The sequence below is a fragment of the Protomyctophum parallelum genome, assembly GCF_964188405.1.
Source record: "Protomyctophum parallelum genome assembly, chromosome: 2".
Classification (NCBI taxonomy): domain Eukaryota; kingdom Metazoa; phylum Chordata; class Actinopteri; order Myctophiformes; family Myctophidae; genus Protomyctophum; species Protomyctophum parallelum.
Window position 1 is genome coordinate 34,017,896 of NC_139699.1, and position 20,461 is coordinate 34,038,356.

Sequence of the window (20,461 nt, forward strand, 5' to 3'; positions counted from 1 at the left end):
ATTTGCTCTCCCTAAAGTTTTACGATCGGCTCCCCCGATTAGCCCAGAATAAGTTGTTTTGCTCACATCAAACACTTGCTTCTGTCCATTTAGCTGGCCGTCCTGGCACCCCCGTTTTTAGATGCCGTTTTCTTTCCCCATCGTAGCTGGGGAAACGTAGCTGATTTGAACATCCCTCTTTTACCTTTCCACACACGGAAACTCTATATTTAATGGTATGGCTTGCATTCATTATAATGTCCACACATTGACACTTAATTAATTAATTCATCAGGCTTCATTTTCAACTGCGCTGAAACGCACTCTCTCTCTCTCCCCCCTTTTAATTGAGATATTAACAATTTAAGTACATATTTCCAATTGCACCATATTATACTGTCTTAATACAGTGTTGCTTCTTATTCTCTGTCAATACCCCCCACCCAAACTCTGCCTCCCCCCACCCCCCTATCCTTTTTCTTTTCTTTTCTGAAGATGCAAGTAGACCGGGCGCAGCGCACGCTTGCGACCAGCAGCAATAACTTTGGTTGATTGATGTATTTATGTGTGTTTCAAGCCTTATGACCTGCTGTAAAACCTTTTGCCCTTCGGGGACACTAATAAACAACCTTGAACCTTAAAATAAGCAAATTAAGAAGGTTGATATAGGCTACTTTGATGGGAATGCGACGCAATGAAGAACACCCCGCTGCCTGGGTGTGGACATAAGCCGGCTGCTACAAAAAAATCGTTACAACAGCTGTGGGCGCGGCTTCATTTCAGGTGGATCAACCAGGCATAATTAATGGGATGGTCACACAAAAACATCATTTTAACACTTTTTGTACACATTTTTTTCTTTCATCTCTCCTAGTATAATCATAGTACCTGATGAGCATGTTTTAGGAGGGGGTGGGGGAATCACGGAACTCTATATTTAATGGTATGGCTTGCATTCATTATGTCCACACATTGACACTTCATTTTCAACTACGCTGATTTAGCGTAAGCTTAAAGGCTTTATAAAAATACAGTTTTCTCTGTTTTCTGTTGAGTCTCGTGAGTCATCTTGACTTTTAAGCTGTGTGCACATTGTCATGGAAGCTAAATATTCTGTGGGTCTTAAAATATGCAAAAAACGCTCAAAGGCTGGCATGGGCTGTCTTTAATAATGACTGATATCACTGCAACGATGCATGTATCTTATATCTCGCACCAAAAATAGCCACTCTTTTCTCTTTTTTTCCCTGCGAGTATAAATCAGGCATCGGAAAGGGAAGTGGAAGGGCAAGTGGACTAGCTTAATCTTTTTTAGACTCTACTTAACCACAATACATGTTGGGCCAAACCATCTGATTTCCCCTCGGATGGCTGTGGAAAGGCTGGCACTGACGCCGATATTAAAGACCAGGCAGCGCATGGCCGGCGGAGACCCAGGGAAGACAGAGTTACAGCTATAGAGTTAGTTTGAATTACTTGAATTACTTACTTACTCGCTTCCCATTTTCGAGAATTCTTGATGGAAAAGCACCTACTGTCAATGTAACTCAGAGGAACCAAATTGACCCGTTATTTGGTTCCATTTGTACACTATTTGAGTTAGACAGATAAGGGTCCATTTGGTTCCTAACTATCAATCGCTTGGAACCGCCTCAAGGACCCCTGGGGGTCCCCGGACCCTACTTTGAGAACCACTGTCAGCAGGTGGATAATTGCCGTTGTCATTGTTCCACGTTGGTTCTACTGCCCCTGAGTTTAGGATTTCATTTATGCTGAGGGATCTTAGTTGTGATTGGTTGCTGTCATGAGTGCTTACAAAATGTTGGTAACTGTAACCTTGTTACCGGACATTATGCATGCATCTGAATGGCAAATATCACGATTGTTTTTTGCCGTTATTGATAGGGTACAGTAATTAGACAGGACATGGGGGAGAGAGACGGGGAGTGACACGCAGCAAAGGCCGTCGGGCTCGGGAGTCGAACCCGCGGCACGCCGTACGGCTGGCTTGGCAGCCTAGGTGCCCAGACAGTTTTCATTGATTGATTGAATACTTTATTGGCAGAAATGGAATCAGTACAGGGTACAGTCGAACAGAAATGTAAACCAGTACAGGGTACAGTCAAACACGTCCAATGGGATCATCGAGAAAAAAAGTCCTTGTGGTCTTGTTTCCATTCAGGTCCTGGGTATTTAATTCATAATCATGACAAAGAAAATAAAAAAATCTAATCATCGTAAAAGGTAATGATACCAAAAATATTGGGGAACAAAGACAGGGTTATAAGGAGGTCACTAAGGTGGGGGGGGGGTAAACATTTCCTCTCCCTTTGGCATGATGAAAGGTAGATTTTCAGGTCTGTTTTAACACTAGCATGTCTGAAAAGAATTCACTCCTACTCAGTCTGGCTATTTCGGCCAAATCGACCGACGTCCCCCTTTCTCCCCCACTCTACTTGATCATGGTGGCCCCCTGAAAATGGCTCATCTGCCAGCTCACAAAGCGTTGTCATGCAATGACTTTATTTCTCCCGAAACGGAAACAATATATCGCGACCTCTTTCCTTTCTTAGTCAAAGGCTGTTTTCAATTAAATTACTTGTGTATAATATGAATGAATGCTACATCCTACAGTACATTGTGCATTGTGTTCGATAACACACGCGTAGCCTATAATGTTTCCTCCTCTATATAAAAATGACAATATATAACTATCGTATTTCGTCTGACTCTGAGCAATGTGCCTGGCTCTGGCTGTTATACAATAACGTGCGCTCACACAGTCACTATAATTATAGTTTGGTAAACTGAAATGAAGTTAGAATGTGACATGCCTGGTTTCTATTTAGTGTGCAAGGCTTACATCCGGTCTAAAGCCCACCCACTGTATGCGCTGATTTCCATACACAATACATACACGATCCGTATCCTCCCCTCACCGGATGTTGAATTAACAGTGCTAACGGCCGTATTTGAACGACGTATATCCAATCTTTTACACTATAAACTGATTTCCCGACATTTCCTTTTCACTTGATACCGTTTCGTAGAGAGGGCCTACACAACCGATCTATATACCAAATGAAAGCCCAAATTTCGTAGTTTACATGGTATTTTGAATTTTTTTAAATGAGCAAAAAATGAGCGAGTTATGATTTAAAGAAAAGAGGGGTGGAGGGAAAAAAAGAACACACAACACACAGACAGCTAGCTAGCTAGCTTCTAGCCTGTTGTGTGCTAACGGCCGTATTTGAACGACGTATATCCAATCTTTTACACTATAAACCGATTTCCTGACATTTCCTTTTCACTTGATACCGTTTCGTAGAGAGGGCCTACACAACCGATCTATATACCAAATGAAAGCCCGAATTACGTAGTTTTTAGTTAGGGTTAGAGGTGAGGGTAACTGAGGGGACACTTGGGAGGCACTGGGAAGGCACTGAGGGGACACTGGGGAGGCACTGGGAAGGCACTGAGGGGACACTGGGGAGACACTGGGGAGCATGGAGAGGCACTGAGGGGGACACTGGGGAGGCACTCAGGGGGACACTGGGGAGGCACTGGGGAGGCACTCAGGGGGACACTGGGGAGGCACTCAGGGGGACACTGGGGAGGCACTCAGGGGGACACTGGGGAGGCACTGAGGGGACACTGGGGAGGCACTGGGAAGGCACTGAGGGGACACTGGGGAGGCACTGGGAAGGCACTGAGGGGACACTGGGGAGACACTGGGGAGCATGGGGAGGCACTCAGGGTGACACTGGGGAGGCACTCAGGGGGACACTGGGGAGGCACTCAGGGGGACACTGGGGAGGCACTGAGGGGACACTGGGGAGGCACTGGGAAGGCACTGAGGGGACACTGGGAAGGCACTGAGGGGACACTGGGGAGGCACTGGGGAGGCACTGAGGGGACACTGGGGAGACACTGGGAAGGCACTGGGGAGACACTGGGGAGGCACTCAGGGGGAAACTGGGGAGGCACTCGGGAGGCACTCAGGGGGACACTGGGGAGGCACTGGGGAGGCACTCAGGGAGACACTGGGGAGGCACTGTGGAAGCACTGAGGAGACACTGGGGAGGCACTCAGGGGGACACTGGGGAGGCACTCAGGGGACACTGGGGAGGTACTGGGGAGCCACTGGGCAGACACTGGGGAGGCACCATGATGGACACTGGGGAGGCACCATGGCGGACACTGGGGAGGCACTGGGCAGACACTGCAGGGCAGACACTGGGGTGGCACTTGGGGAGGCACTGGGGAGGTACTGGACATTTCATATCACACACACACCATGATTCACTCACCCTCAAAAAAAAAAGAAAAGAACACACAAAAAAAGAACAAACAACACACAGACAGCTAGCTAACTAGGCTAGCTAGCTTCTAGCCTGTTGTGTGTTGGTGAAAGTCTATTCTCCAGGCTGGGAAGCGTATTTGAGCGAGTAGCTACGTGGTTTTGTTTATTTTCTGTAAAGTATAACCCAAATGCTCCTCCATACTATAGCCATGTAGAATAATTCTGTGTTTACAAACACACAAGCACGCTAATGGGCGGTGATCAGAGCGTGAAACCTGAGGACAAAGACATTCTAGGACCAATCGAAAACTACATGCAAACTTGCGAGTGGGGGAGAAAGGGGGATGTCGGTCGATTTGGCCGAAATAGCCAGACCTAGTAGGTATACAATTTACAATTTACAATTTAGGCATTTAGCAGACGCTCTTAATCCAGAGCGACTTACATTTAGGCAAGAACAAAAGCATGGGAATACATCACATAAAAGCATTTATCATGAAACATGCGTAAGCTAAGAAGGTAACAGTGGAATATCTATATGATGAAACTATACATACACTATACATAATAAACTATACATATTCACTACTATGCTATACATATGTACTATGGCGTGCTATGACTATATACAATACAATTATAGTGCTGTCTACATAACATGCTATAAGTCTGTGTCAAATGCTATCTAAGCCAACAGAAATGCTATCTAAGGGGAATATCTATGCCTAAGGTCATATTTACAAAACGTTTCAAATGGGGAGAAAAAAATATTTATTTATTTATTTAGACAAAGTCATGCAAAGGGAACTTTCTCTGGACTTCATGGGCTAAGAAAATAAACTTTAAAATCTCAAAATCGGTCAGAACGGCTGCTCCGACGTCCTAGTGTTAACCCATTTTGGGCGGGAACCCCTTTTGGTGTTTTAAAAATTATTTTATAATTTAGCTATTGAAAAATAGCAGATCTACCGAGTGGCGCGCTACGAGCTTGTAGGTCTGCTATTTTAAGAAAATAGTAAAAATGTGGCGCATCTTTTAATATATATTCTTTCAAAGTGAATGTTTTTAACTCTGGTCTAAATTTAAAGGACGCCAGGGATATGTTTTTTTGAGGGATGGACGGGGCATTCCACACTTGGGTGGCAGTGCTGTAGAAGGAGAATTTGCCCATGTTTGTTTTGAAAGTGGGTGGAACCAGATCGTTGTTCTCGCTTCCTCTTGTATTGTGGCTGTGGGAGTCGCTCACTTTTTTTAGGTAGTTTGTATGCCGGTACAGAGTTGCATAGAGGGAAAAGCTGCATTTACAATTTTAAACGTCAATCCCAATTTAAATTGCTTAACTCTGTTTTCTACCAGGAGCCACCCAGAGGCTATTAAAATAGATTGCAAAAAGATGGGTCATGGGCCCCAGACCAAGGAATAGTCAAATTAGTTTGTTTTGTTTTTAGTTTTAGTTTAGTTTATTCGCACAATAAAAACAGTACGAAAAAGGTAACATCAATGAAAGAGAAGTGTGTGCAGGTGAGAAAGGAAACCCAGGGAGGGCTTAGTTATATGTTGTTCTCACCAAAGATAATGTACAAATAGTAAGACAAAGTAATCAAACATAGGTATGGAAAATAACAACAAATACATTATTTACGTACGTACGTACGTGTGTGTGTGTGTGTGTGTGTGTGTGTGTGTGTGTGTGTGTGTGTGTGTGTGTGTGTCTGAGTATGCACAATAAAGCTACATTACGTTAGAATCAAGTGGAGAGGGTTGCTTCAAGAGGCTGGCCCTCAATCTATGTTTAAAGTTACAGAGTGAAGATGAGGAGTTGGCAATAAGTATGTGTGAATTCCAGAGTAAAGAACCTCTGACTTTTATGGAGTACTGGCTAAGAGTGGTACGGCTGAAAGGAGGATGAATATTGTCATAGCTTGTCATAGTTGTAGCTTGGTCTTTAGTGTCATAGGGATGTTTGAGAACCAAGAGGTGCAAGCATAGTCAAAGTAGGGCTGAATTAGGGCTCCCGCTAGAGTCTTGAGAGCACTTTTGTTGACAAACGAGGAAGTTCTGCCCAGAAATCTTGTTCTTTGGTTTACTTTTTGGATTACCCTTGTCATGCTTTCACCTGTCAAGAATACAGCCAAGATACTGTATGTAATCTCTTCTTTGCTGGAGATTACTATGTCGTCAACTCTGACCTTGAAAGAATTTCCAGGAAACAGTTGGCCCGAAAACCGAATACTGATTAATATTATATATATATTTTTTCCTACCATTGTTGTCATGGCCGTACCTTAAAGCTACTGTATTATTACGATAAAACACACACCAAAGCCAGCAGTCTTTGTTGGAATGTTTTTTTTGGTGGATTATCTATAAACTGTTTATCTGGTGCTGCCCTGTGTGTGTGTGGGTGCGTGTGTGTGCGCGGGGTCAGATGTCAAATGCTGAACATGCGCCATCTAATGGGCAACTCCCTCATCCCTCATTCCACTTTGTCAGGGCTTTGGGTAGAAAGCCTCCTCCTCATACTCAGTGGGAGATGTTCAGAGAAACATGTCTCGTATCATTCCACTGTGTCAGGAGGGCTCACAGAGGGCTCAGAGTCCGGGGGAGATGTCCAGAGAAACATGTCTCTATCAGGGCCTGTTTCATCTCCTCTTCACCTTGCAGGGATAAGCCCTCTGAGAACCCTGACCACTGCCTGCCCCCCCCCCCCCCCCCTTGGTCGGTCACAAATCAACCATGTTTTCCCATCCTGTGTGTAAAACCATCCCACCAACCAACCAACCCACCTCATACCTTTTAGACAAGACTCCCCCGTGGCTGACAGCTCCAGGGGAGGGTGGGAGGGAGCCATAATTCTGAAATGTGCTTCTCTCCACATGCACTCCCCAATTCTACTTGTGTCCCTCTCTCTCTCTCTCTCCCCCCTCCCATGTCTCTCAGCATATTTTGTAGGGCATACCTGACGTGTCATTGTAAAAGTCAGACAGCTGTCACAGCTTCGGCCGCTCTGCTTTTAAGAGTAAAATAAAAACACCGGTCCTTTTTATTATTTTTATTTTTGCCCTCTTTTTTTCCCCCCGTCAACAGCGGGGCCCAATCAGGGGGCCCCAACTTTTTCTCTCTTCCAAGAAAATGTGGAATCAGAGAAAGTTGAAATTGTTGGAGGGAAATTGACTTTGTCATTTATATCTTATTTTATCATCTTGTTTATCATTGTCCTGTAATGTCATTCCTGTCGAATGTCATGTTTGTTTTTATGTTCTGTGTGGACCCCCGGAGAAGATTAGCTGTTCTGCACCAGCTCTGCTAACGGTGATCCTAATAAAACTCTAAACTCTGCTCCCTGCATCATCATCATCTCCGCTCACGGCCGCCATAACAGCCTATAGTAGACGCAGCCAGCCGCCATTCCTATCGTAAACGTGGCTGTCAAGAACAACGCAGGCTAACGCGCACTGACAGCTTCATAAGTTATTATCCCATATCGCCCAGACAGACACTATCTGATGTGGATGAGATGTTTTCTTGGTTGCTTGTTTTGGGAGGAAAATGCCTGCAAGTCCCTTGGCTCCCCTGCATTGTTTTTGTCTCTTATCTCAGTCAGTCTGTCTGTCTCTCTCACTGACGTCTTGTTGTTCTCTGGTTTTGTCTAATGATGTTTCGTCTGTCATCTCCAGCCGATAATGGAGGGTATCATCATTCTCTGCTTCAGTGACAGTGGCCAAATAAAACGCTGATCTCTGACACTTCATCTCCTGTTTACCCAGACAGCCCGCCACCTTTCTCCCTCTCAACAACGCAGACAGCCAGCCACTTTCCTCCCTCTCAACAACTCTAATTAATTTTCTCTTCTATCTCCGCTCTGCCATCTATCTAGCTTCTTTCTCCTGCCATATCAGCTGTTGTTTCTTCTCACCCTCCCAAGTGCTCCCGTCATCCCATCGTCATTTACACTGTGATTCTAAACACCTGGCTGCTTGTATCTCTGGCTCCACAGCTTATTCAAACAATGGCCTTTTACACCACCACTTTTAAACTTTGTTGGCTTTGACAGCACATTTTTGAGGACTCGTTTTTAGTCCTACTGGATCTCTTCTCCACTAGTCCCTCCCTGACATTTAGTTCTACTGGATCTCTTCTCCACTAGTCCCTCCCTAACATTTAGTTCTACTGGATCTCTTCTCCACTAGTCCCTCCCTGACATTTAGTTCTACTGGATCTCTTCTCCACTTGTCCCTCCCTAACATTTAGTACTACTGGATCTCTTCTCCACTAGTCCCTCCCTGACATTTAATTCTACTGGATCTCTTCTCCACTAGTCCCTCCTAACATTTAGTTCTACTGGATCTCTTCTCCACTAGTCCCTCCCTAACATTTTCTAGTTTTCTAGTCTAGTTTTTATTTGACAAAATTGTCAATATATTTAGTCTTAGTTTTAGTCAGTGAAAAAAGGTAGTTGGCGAAAAACATAATTGTCATTGATTGGTTGATTGCCATGTAAAGCCTTTTGGACATTGGAAAGACATTAGGACTTGTTTTACCCTTTACATTTTTGAATGTAACATGACCATCTTTCCTCTGTCTGTCTGTGTCTCTCTCTTTCTCTCTGTCTCTCTCTCTCTCTCTGTCTCTCTCTCTCTCAGGTATGGAGTGACTCCAGAGAACATCATCCTGTACGGGCAGAGCATTGGCACGGTGCCCACCGTGGACCTGGCAGCGCGCTACGAGTGCGCCGCGGTCATTCTGCACTCCCCGCTCATGTCGGGGCTGCGGGTGGCGTTCCCGGACACGCGCAAGACCTACTGCTTCGATGCGTTCCCCAGGTGAGTGGCACCCTTATAGTCCAGACCTGCTTTGACGCCTTATCCTTAGACAGCGTTAACGTTGGTTTATCTTCCTCTTAAACAATCTTAAACTACGTTAAACAAGCAGTTGGTTTATCTTCCTCTTAAACAATCTTAAACTACGTTAAACAAGCAGTTGGTTTATCTTCCTCTTAAACAATCTTAAACTACGTTAAACAAGCAGTTGGTTTATCTTCCTCTTAAACAATCTTAAACTACGTTAAACAAGCAGTTGGTTTATTTTCCTCTTAAACAATCTTAAACTACGTTAAACAAGCAGTTGGTTTATCTTCCTCTTAAACAATCTTAAACTACGTTAAACAAGCAGTTGGTTTATCTTCCTCTTAAACAATCTTAAACTACGTTAAACAAGCAGTTGGTTTATCGCCCTCTTTAACACATTGGCTGCTACAGAATTCAGCCAGGCCTATCTTGTGGTGCTATGGACTTTACATTGAAGGGAAGAAAAGAAATCAGGGCCCACAGCAAAATGTTCTCTTTTAGCGAGAAGCACACGCATACATCAAAAGAAAGCTGAACTTGTCCACTTCAATTTCCCATAAAAAATCAAATTTGATTTTACCATCTTCCATTCTGGAGATATTGACCTTTTTGCAACAACTGCTTTTGCCTGAAAGTGATTATCTTGAACAGCAAGCAGAGTTATGGAAGGTTTAAAGTTACAGACATTGACAGGCAGATAAAAATGAACACAATAAATAAGCTATACATCCTATACACCGAATGAAAGCCCTGAATGTGTACTTTTACGAGGAAAACAGTACACATTGATCCCATCTACAGTTTGACAGTAATTGGTTATTGAATTCAGCTTGTGCCCACCAGAGAGAACTTCAGAGAAGACATGGACCTGAACTCCTCAAGATTCACAAAATAAGGCCTATAGCGACATATAAATACTATATACTGTATGAAACAGAAGACTCTCTGCTTTTATAAGAAAATAACTAATACTGTAATAATAATAAAAATCACACCCCTGTGAAGTGAGCGGTGCAACACTGTCCCCATTCTGTTCAGAACAGAATATGGGACAGTTGCACCACTCTATATTATGGGAGCCAATCCAGGCAAGTAAATTGACTGTTAGCCAACCCAGGGCAAAGCCAGGAAGTCAGTGAAAAAAGGTCGAAAGGACTACATTGAACACTGAACGGTGCAAATTAAACAGGTGTATTAGCAGCCCAAATGACCAATATAAATGATTTTCTTTCTTTTTATATATATTTTTTATCCCACGATTTTGTAACTCATTTTTCACCCCTGTGTCAATCATCTAATGTGATCCTGGGCTCTACACACCCTCCACCAACCTACAGCGTAGTCCCCATATATGGGGGACAAGGGGAGAGCAACGGACTTGAACTCATGCTTCCTTCATGCTTGAGTGTCCCAAGTTGCTCCTTTACACCTGACAGGGGGGAGTTTCCCTGGTTGGACGTAGCGCATGGAAGGAACACGTTATTCCAACCAGTTCCTTTACCCTCCATCAATATAAATGAATTTAAAATCACTACAGCTGATCTGGACTCATTGAAAGTGACAGAGTATTTTGAGCACCTCTTATATCATCTGTGCTGGTCATAATAAATAACTGGACTGACTATGTCAGTTATCATCACACATTTGATTGTGCAACTTCCCCCTCTCTGTTTATCCTTTATCTCTGTTCTCTTCAATCTCCAGACCCTCTGGAATGTCTCCATTCCATTTGTTTTGCCTCTTTCCTTCAGATACCTCATTTTGTTCATGTATAGGCTAGCCTGTGTGTGTGAGAGAGAAAGTTTTCACACCCCTCTAGCCCTCTTGTACTCCACGTTGCCCTATCTTGCTGTTTTTGTGTGTTTAAGTCCATCTATCAGAGCTGTGCAGTGTGGAGGCCTGTTCCAGTCTTCTGTGTTTAAGTCCATCTATCAGTAGAGCTGTGCAGTAGAGCTGTGCAGTGTGGAGTCCATCTATCAGTAGAGCTGTGCAGTAGAGCTGTGCAGTGTGGAGTCCATCTATCAGTAGAGCTGTGCAGTGTGGAAGCCTGTTCCAGACTCCAGTCTTCTGTGTTTAAGTCCATCTATCAGTAGAGCTGTGCAGTGTGGAAGCCTGTTCCAGACTCCAGTCTTCTGTGTTTAAGTCCATCTATCAGTAGAGCTGTGCAGTGTGGAAGCCTGTTCCAGACTCCAGTCTTCTGTGTTTAAGTCCATCTATCAGTAGAGCTGTGCAGTGTGGAAGCCTGTTCCAGTCTTCTGTGTAGCGCAGTGTGTACGGCTGTACACCACCCGCCCAGCGGGGCAGCGGCTGAAGAAATTAATGTCTATTTGGCATTTCTAACATAGATTTAGAGGAATACCGACATCCCACCCTAGAAAATAATTCCTAAAATATATGAACATATATTTTTATATGCCACATCAACATATTTGTGTGTGTGTGTGTGTGTGTGTGTGTATATATATATATATATATATATATATAGGGACTGCACACTCCAGGGATAGTGACGGACAACTTACTGCATCAAACTTATTTATTCGCACGACGCGTTTCGCCGTGAGCTTCGTCAGGTGCTCATAGCACCCTGGAGTGTGCAGTCCCTTCCTTGGAAGGCTTTTTCTCTTTTTTGATGTTTATGCCTGCTAACTAGACTTGCACCTCCTACGGGTCTTTTTGGATGTGCAGGAGTCCCTTTTTTGTCTTATATATATATATATATATATATATATATATAGGCTATTTGTTGTTGCTTAAACTGAAAAAGAAAATGATAGCTAGCATATGATGCTGAATAATAATGCACCTTTTGAATAATAGCATTTAACAAAATGAGTGAAAGAGTTGTACCAGGTGAAGAGATGGTCAGTCTCCTATTGGTCTCCTATCACTTATTCTGATGTGATTAGACTACATCACATTAATCACCCACCTCAATGGAACATTGTCTGTCTGTGAAGAGGCTACCGGAGAACCTGATTTGGATAGGGGCACATGATCTGATGCAGGACAATGAGAACCTGATTTGGATAGGGGCACATGATCTGATGCAGGACAATGAGAACCTGATTTGGATAGGGGCACATGATCTGATGCAGGACAATGAGAACCTGATTTGGATAGGGGCACATGATCTGATGCAGGACAATGAGAACCTGATTTGGATAGGGGCACATGATCTGATGCAGGACAATGAGAACCTGATTTGGATAGGGGCACATGATCTGATGCAGGACAATGAGAACCTGATTTGGATAGGGGCACATGATCTGATGCAGGACAATGAGAACCTGATTTGGATAGGGGCACATGATCTGATGCAGGACAATGAGAACCTGATTTGGATAGGGGCACATGATCTGATGCAGGACAATGAGAACCTGATTTGGATAGGGGCACATGATCTGATGCAGGACAATGTCACTATGACGGAAAGGGACAAGACGGGTCTGTAGCCACATTCATCCACCCCATAATCTCAGTGGAAATGGGGGAATATGTTGTGAAATAAAAAGTCAGCTTCTAAGACTGGAATTAGGGAAACAGCCATATCTTTACATTTTCTTAGTTAAAACCATTCCATGATTTCCCCATGCCCACACTCTCTTTCTCGCTCTCTCTCACTCGCACACACACACACACACACACGCATGCAAGCACAGACATTCACTAGCTAGCGGTCCCTCCCCCTTTTAACTGCACGTTGTGGAACCCAAACCCACAACAGTGAACCATTGGACAGAGAGCTTAACTCGCAGGGTCGCACACAGACACACAGACACACAGACTCACGTTCGCGGAGGAGAAGCCCTGCTCAGTCCTGTTAGGATGTCCGTCTGAAGCGCTGTTACGTGCCACTCTACTGATTCCCTTTATAAGTACGCTTCGCATAATGTTTAGCTGTAATGTGTTTACATCTCTCCTCGACTCCTCCGCCTGCTCCGCATCGCTGCCAATCCCAAGAGGCTGTGCATGGCGTTCCACCTGCTCCGTAGAGAATGTATGGAAAATAAATAAATGTGGCACTTATTACATGTGTAAATGCACCGTAAGACGCATTAATGGCTTCAGTCACTTCAGTATTCCACATCCAGAGTTAAAACTATCTTTGGCCCACTGGGAGACCCTGGTTGGAGGCATGTAAATGGTGCATTTATTTAGCGCTTTTATCCAAAGCACTTTACATAATGTAGATGTACATTCACCCATTCACACACCTTTACATAGATTGTGCATTACATTCACCCATTCACACACCGTTACATAGATTGTGCATTACATTCACCCATTCACACACACATTCACACACCTTTACATAGATTGTGCATTACATTCACCCATTCACACACCTTTACATAGATTGTGCATTACATTCACCCATTCACACACCTTTACATAGATTGTGCATTACATTCACCCATTCACACACCTTTACATAGATTGTGCATTACATTCACCCATTCACACACCTTTACATAGATTGTGCATTACATTCACACACAATCATACACAGATGGTGGAGGAAACCATGCAAGGCACCAACCTGCACATCAGGAGCAATTAGGGGTTCAGATGAATTACTAAAGGATGTGTGGGGACACCTGAATGCAGCTTCTTAAGTCTTCCATATGAAAGCTTTACTGTGTAAATTTGTTCCTCACGTCAGATTGAAACCGAAGTGATCGTTGAAAAGCTTAGCCAGTTTGTCACCAAAGTAAACCTTTGACATCCAGGCTTTAAAATAAGACCATAATCTACCTGTAATATGCATGTTTTTTATTTTATTTAAAGAATCCTTCCTTTTGACTGTTGCTATTCTTGAAAAAATAAAATGTAAAATAACGAGTATAAAGCCACGATCATATAATATAGCTCTGCATACCTTCCTGTGAGCCACAGTACAGACTGAAGGCTGGCCACACTGAATGATCTCCACACACACACACACACACACACACACACCCCCCACTGAATAAGTGAAGGAGCACTCCACTCCACACAGGCACAGGATAACTGAAGGAGGAGCAGGTTCTTTGTGTGCAGACGGATGAGTCCGTCAGTGACGGACTGGAGGTGGAGTAATAACGGCCAAAAGGAGGCAAGCCGAGGCTCAATGCTGGTATAGAGTCATCTGTCTGCCCTCGCCTCGCACTGTCATTGATTACATGGTGGGGTGGAGTGTAGGATTGAGTTTTGGGTGGTGTTCTATTTTTATTTATTTTTTAGAGCACATTTCTAACGACTGAGGTCAAACCAAAGTGCTTCACATTACAGAGCATAATAACATACACAGAGACAAAAAGAGAAGAAGAGGATAAAATGTAGATAAAAGCAAAGAGGAAGGAAAAGCATTAACTCAAAGTGTCATCGAGCAACATATAAAAATTACTGGTGGGCATAGATAATTTTTTTTATCTAGATTAATCTCACTGCAATTGGACAATGATGTTTGACAGTCAGCACTAGTTGCTTATTTAGACTTATTTTCTGACTTTCGGATTCTGACTTGATCTGGCCTGTTAACCTTTTCATAGACCTGGTTGCTTGTTTCTCTTTCACAGTCACGAAATGTTGCAACCGTCAAAGCTAGTCCTAGCGGTGTTTGTTTTGGTTGTGATGCATGGATGATGCCTTAGTTTAGCACAACAGCTAGCAGGAGGCAGCAACCTGCTGCCGTCATGGATAACGGTATTTAGCGCAATTGTATGCCCCTGAATTTATGGATATGGTCTCGACTCTCCATTGCTGCCTCTTTCTTTTCTAGTAAGTAGAACTTTAACGTGTTGCTGTTTACCGTCCCTCTCACAGAGTGAGAGAGGGCCCTCTCACAGAGTGTGAGAGTGCCCTCTCACAGAGTGAGAGAGGGCCCTCTCACAGAGTGTGAGAGGGCCCTCTCACAGAGTGTGAGAGGGCCCTCTCACACTCTGTGAGAGGGCCCTCTCTCACTCTGTGATAGGGCACTCTCACAGAGCGATTCCAAAATAGATTAAAATGATCAATGAAGTTTATATTTTCAGCAGCACAGAAGGAGGGGATTGGGATCAGTCATAAGGTCAAGGACGACACTTACAGACACGGCCCACTGCGTTGAAAAAAACCCTGTATTTGTGTGGTTTCGCCTCCCGGCTAGCATCTGTCAAATTGGCTAGCAGCTGTTAAATTGGCAACCAGAAAGACTTATCATTGATTGCATGGTAGGGTGGAGCGTAGGCCTGAGGTTGCAACTGAGGACGACATGGCTGTTAATTTACTGCTCTCCCTCCCTCCTTATCTCCCCCAACCCCCCCCCCCCCCCCCCCCCCCCCCCCCCCCCGACAGCGTGCGACAGGCTCCCCCCGAAAGTAGATTCTAATTCCGCGTTTGGGCACCAGATTTGGTTCTTTACACATATCACCGGTCTTGGGTGACGTGTGCATAATTATGCTGTTCTTCCGGCCACGGAAAAAGAAAATAATTTTCCTTCCTGTTCCATGAGGCCTCAGGAAACGAATGAAAAATGTGAAATAAATATTTCCTTAATATGCGGCGACATGCTCGACAGGCCCTTGAGCGTGACAGTTTGTGTTTTGTTCTAATTTAACAGAAGCAGATCGTTGATGTGAAGCCAGAGGCTGCCAGTCTGTGGAGATGATTGATGGACACGGGGGGGGTGGGGGGGGGGGGGGGGGGGGTGGTCGTGGTGATGAGGAGAATAGACATCAGGCTTTAGAGGGGGACGTGTGTGCCATGCTGCGCTCCCGTTTTTAAAGTAGAGTGAGAGGGACAGTTGAGGACTGTGCCTTGCATCTTACACATGTTAGCTGGCGTAAAACGAGCCTCTCTTATACCGAATCACGTTTGCAGAGAAATTACACCTAGCTACATGTTTAAGCAATTATTTAATATTTACATGTCGATTTACATGCTCTGACACTTATTTCAGAGATGCTCTACTATGTGAAGAGTCTGTCTGTGCAACTCATTTTGGATTTAATTTTTTTTAATAAAATCAGGTTTTCTCCTGTCTTGCCGCCATGACTGTCTCTGTCTCTCTGTGTCAAAAAGAGTCCCATGACGTTACGCCCCTACCCAGCACTAATCTTCACGCTTATCTCCATCTGAATGGCAGGGTACTGTGTACCGCTTATCTCCATCTGAATGGCAGGGTACTGTATACCGCTTATCTCCATCTGAATGGCAGGGTACTGTGTACCGCTTATCTCCATCTGAATGGTAGGGTACTGTGTACCAGTTATCTCCATCTGAATGGCAGGGTACTGTGTACCGCTTATCTCCATCTGAATGGCAGGGTACTGTGTACCAGTTATCTCCATCTGAATGGCAGGGTACTGTGTACCGCTTATCTCCATCTGAATGGCAGGGTACTGTGTACCGCTTATCTCCATCTGAATGGCAGGGTACTGTGTACCGCTTATCTCCATCTGAATGGTAGGGTACTGTGTACCAGTTATCTCCATCTGAATGGCAGGGTACTGTGTACCAGTTATCTCCATCTGAATGGCAGGGTACTGTGTACCGCTTATCTCCATCTGAATGGTAGGGTACTGTGTACCAGTTATCTCCATCTGAATGGCAGGGTACTGTATACCGCTTATCTCCATCTGAATGGCAGGGTACTGTGTACCAGTTATCTCCATCTGAATGGCAGGGTACTGTGTACCGCTTATCTCCATCTGAATGGCAGGGTACTGTGTACCGCTTATCTCCATCTGAATGGCAGGGTACTGTGTACCAGTTATCTCCATCTGAATGGCAGGGTACTGTGTACCAGTTATCTCCATCTGAATGGCAGGGTACTGTGTACCAGTTATCTCCATCTGAATGGCAGGGTACTGTGTACCGCTTATCTCCATCTGAATGGCAGGGTACTGTATACCGCTTATCTCCATCTGAATGGCAGGGTACTGTGTACCGCTTATCTCCATCTGAATGGCAGGGTACTGTATACCGCTTATCTCCATCTGAATGGCAGGGTACTGTGTACCGCTTATCTCCATCTGAATGGCAGGGTACTGTGTACCGCTTATCTCCATCTGAATGGCAGGGTACTGTATACCGCTTATCTCCATCTGAATGGCAGGGTACTGTGTACCGCTTATCTCCATCTGAATGGCAGGGTACTGTGTACCGGCGGGGCTCAGCAGTTCCACTGGTTAAGGGCCGGGGCGATTAGCAGTGAATTAGTAAATTAGTATGCTGGCGTCTTTTCCGCTGAGCCATCAAGAAAGAGATCATAACTTGGCCCCATTTAAAGCCACTGCTGTAGCCCCATTTAAAGCCACTGCTGGTGTGTGTGTGTGTGTGTGTGTGTGTGTGTGTGTGTGTGTGTGTGTGTGTGTGTGTGGGGCTACTGTTTCCTTCCATACGCAGCACATCCCCTAAAGGCAGAGCTCATTTGTCACAATGTGGTACTATGGAGACATACATGTATAAGCAAAGGAAACTGCTCTCTCTCTCTCTCTGTGTCTGCCATCTTTGAGAAGGGTGCATATCTTTGTCCTAACAGACACAATAAACACAATAGTCCGTCACCATAATCCTAACCTCACATGGAAGCCACAAGTGAGTGTCTTAACCCATTTTAGGCGGGAACCCATTTTGGTGTTAGCATTATGTTATGCTTTAGCTATTGAAAAATAGCAGATCTACAAGCTCATAGCGCGCCACCGAGTGGCGCGCTACGAGCTTGTAGGTCTGCTATTTATTTTTTTATCGAAGAACCACTGACATAGAAACATAGCTTTTTCAGAAAACTGTCAGGATGCAGAAGACATTTTTAGAATCTGATCTCAGCTCAGAGTGGGTTTTAACCGGCCATGTATGTTGGACTAATGGTATGTGGAACTAATGTATGTCCCGCTTTGAGCCCCTTGAATAACCCATTTTGGGTGGGAACCCCTTTTGGTGTTTTAAACATTGTCATAATTTAGCTATAGAAAAATAGCAGATCTACAAGCTCAGGAAAGTATTTTCCTTTGCACTGTAATCTTTTCATTCTCTGGCCAAAATGCATCTGTCATCAAAATCATGCTTTGCAAGTACTTCACTGCCCTGCACGGCTGTGTACACACACAAATTAAGCTTTGAAAGTGTGTCTTATTTTATGGCATCATAAAAAAACTCTTTGTGCGGAACTGACTGCCCCCCCCCCCACCCCAATTCCTCCATTGAGGTTTTCAAATTAAGCTTTTAATATGGAGCTCATATTTAGTCTTCATAGAAACTCTTGCGCAAAGAAAGGACAGGCATGTTAATGATGTTATATCTATTATGAAATCACACATTAACTAGTATAGTTGCATTGGTGCGGTTTTTAGAAGAGATCCTGTAGAACTAAAAGACAAGATATATATATGTGATGTTTGCGCTCAGTCTCTGAAAACAGCAGATCTACCAGCTTTTTACCAGCTGCAAGCTGGTCAATATTAGCTTGCCATAGTTCCGACTGGGTAGTACACACTGGAGATCATTTTCTGCTACTGGTTGCCAAGCCTGCATATTTCCAGCCTAACGTGGATTCATTCACAGTTGCTTGCCTGGTTTGGTTTTTGGAGGCTGCTTAGCTTATTTCTGTCACGACAGTTGCCACCACTGGCAACAACCCATAACATCCCATCGTCTGCACGGCAAGGCTCGCCAAAATATGTATTTTTGTCTCCACCAGGCCGAAGGCATGTGGGGAGAGTATGTTTTGCACTCCGTCCGTCCGTGTGTCCGTCCGTGTGTGTGTGTGTGTGTGTGTGTGTCCGTCCGTTAGTAGCTAATCTCGGCCACCGTTAACCCGGTCGATGCCAAATTTTGCACACACACACACACAACTTTCCAGAACGGCCTGTTATAGCGCCACCAGGAGGCCGCTTTGTGCAAAACAACTTTTTGCACAGTACACCTACAGATTTTGTCCAAACATCACGCAAATTGGTACACAGTCTCTCTACAGCCATTCAACGAAACGAGTCTTTCAGATTTCTCAGACTCCATCCTGATTGGTTAAGATTGGCTTCCAAAGTTCACAGGAGTGCTCAGTTTCAAACAAAATGCTGCAAATCATGAACACATCGCGTGATTTCCTTGAAATTGTGCACCCACATTCCCACTAGGCCGAGGACGAAATGCCACATGAACAATTTCAACTCAGCCTCAAGGTGGCGCTATAACTGGCCGAAAAGTGTTTTTACCTCTAACTGCACGAATCTGTGGATCACTTTGTATGCCAACTCCCTAGAGGCCAAGGAAAAACCTTTGTCTGGAATTTTTCACATCTGCTCTTTATAGCGCCACCAGGAGGCCCACATATGTAAAACACATTTTCTATTATTACTCCTTCAGATTTTATCCAAATTTCACGCAAATCGGTACACATGATCTCCATAGTCATGTGATCAACACAGGTTTGTTTGATTTCTCATATTCCATCCTGATTGGCCACGATTGGCTCCTACAGTTTTCAGGAGTAGCAAATGGCCACAACTCGGCAGCGTCCGATTGCGATGAAACTGTGCACGCATATTCCCACTAGGCTGAGGAAGAATCCTGGTGGAGACCTGTGCCGATTGGCACTTTATCTAGTTGTTCATAAAATCAACTGTAAATTTTGCTGACAAAAAATGATATTTAGTCAAGTAAAACTTCTAATCCCGTTGTTCTCCTCCAGCATCGACAAGGTGTCCAAGGTGGCGTCTCCCGTGCTGGTCATCCACGGGACGGAGGACGAGGTCATCGACTTCTCCCACGGCCTGGCCATGTACGAGCGCTGCCCGCGGGCCGTGGAGCCGCTGTGGGTGGAGGGGGCGGGGCACAACGACATCGAGCTCTACGCCCAATACCTGGAGAGACTGAAGAGGTTCATCTCCTTCGAGCTGGCCCCCTCCTCCTCCTCCTGAGAGGGGGGGTGGAGGGGGGGAGGAGAGACTGAAGAGGTTCATCTCCTTCGAGCTGGCCCCCTCCTCCTCCTCCTGAGAGGGGGGGAGGGAGAGACTGAAGAGGTTCATCTCCTTCGAGCTCGCCCCCTCCTCCTCCTCCTGAGAGGGGGGGGGGGGGGGGGGGGGATGGAGGAGGGGGGGAGGGTGGAGGGGGGGAGGAAGGAGGGGGGCAGTACCTGGAGAGGCTGAAAAGATTCATCTCTAAACTCCTCCTGAGGGGTGAAAGGGGGGGGCACAGGGGGGCTGCTGCCACTGAGGTGGGGGGGGGGGGGGGTGAGGGAGGGAACCCGCTGCCCCCCCCCCCCCCCCCCCACTAGGGCCTGATCCATGCCACTCACCCAAGATCTGTTTTCTGTTGCTATTATTGGTCATTTGAGATGTAGCCATGCAGGCTGGGGGTACAGCCCCTC

The 20,461-nt window shown here is 45.0% G+C and overlaps 1 protein-coding gene across 1 annotated transcript in view; it reads left to right on the forward strand.

Moving 5' to 3' along the window:
* abhd17c (abhydrolase domain containing 17C, depalmitoylase) overlaps positions 1-20,012 on the forward strand; it is a gene marked incomplete at its 3' end in the record, with an annotated part of 45,455 nt that extends 25,443 nt beyond the window's left edge. The window contains exons 3-4 of the mRNA XM_083759278.1: positions 8,926-9,105; positions 19,784-20,012. Of these exons, the coding sequence (XP_083615404.1) occupies positions 8,926-9,105; positions 19,784-20,012 (409 nt within the window). The remainder of the gene's footprint in view (positions 1-8,925; positions 9,106-19,783) is intronic.
* Between the last annotated feature and the right edge of the window lie 449 nt (positions 20,013-20,461).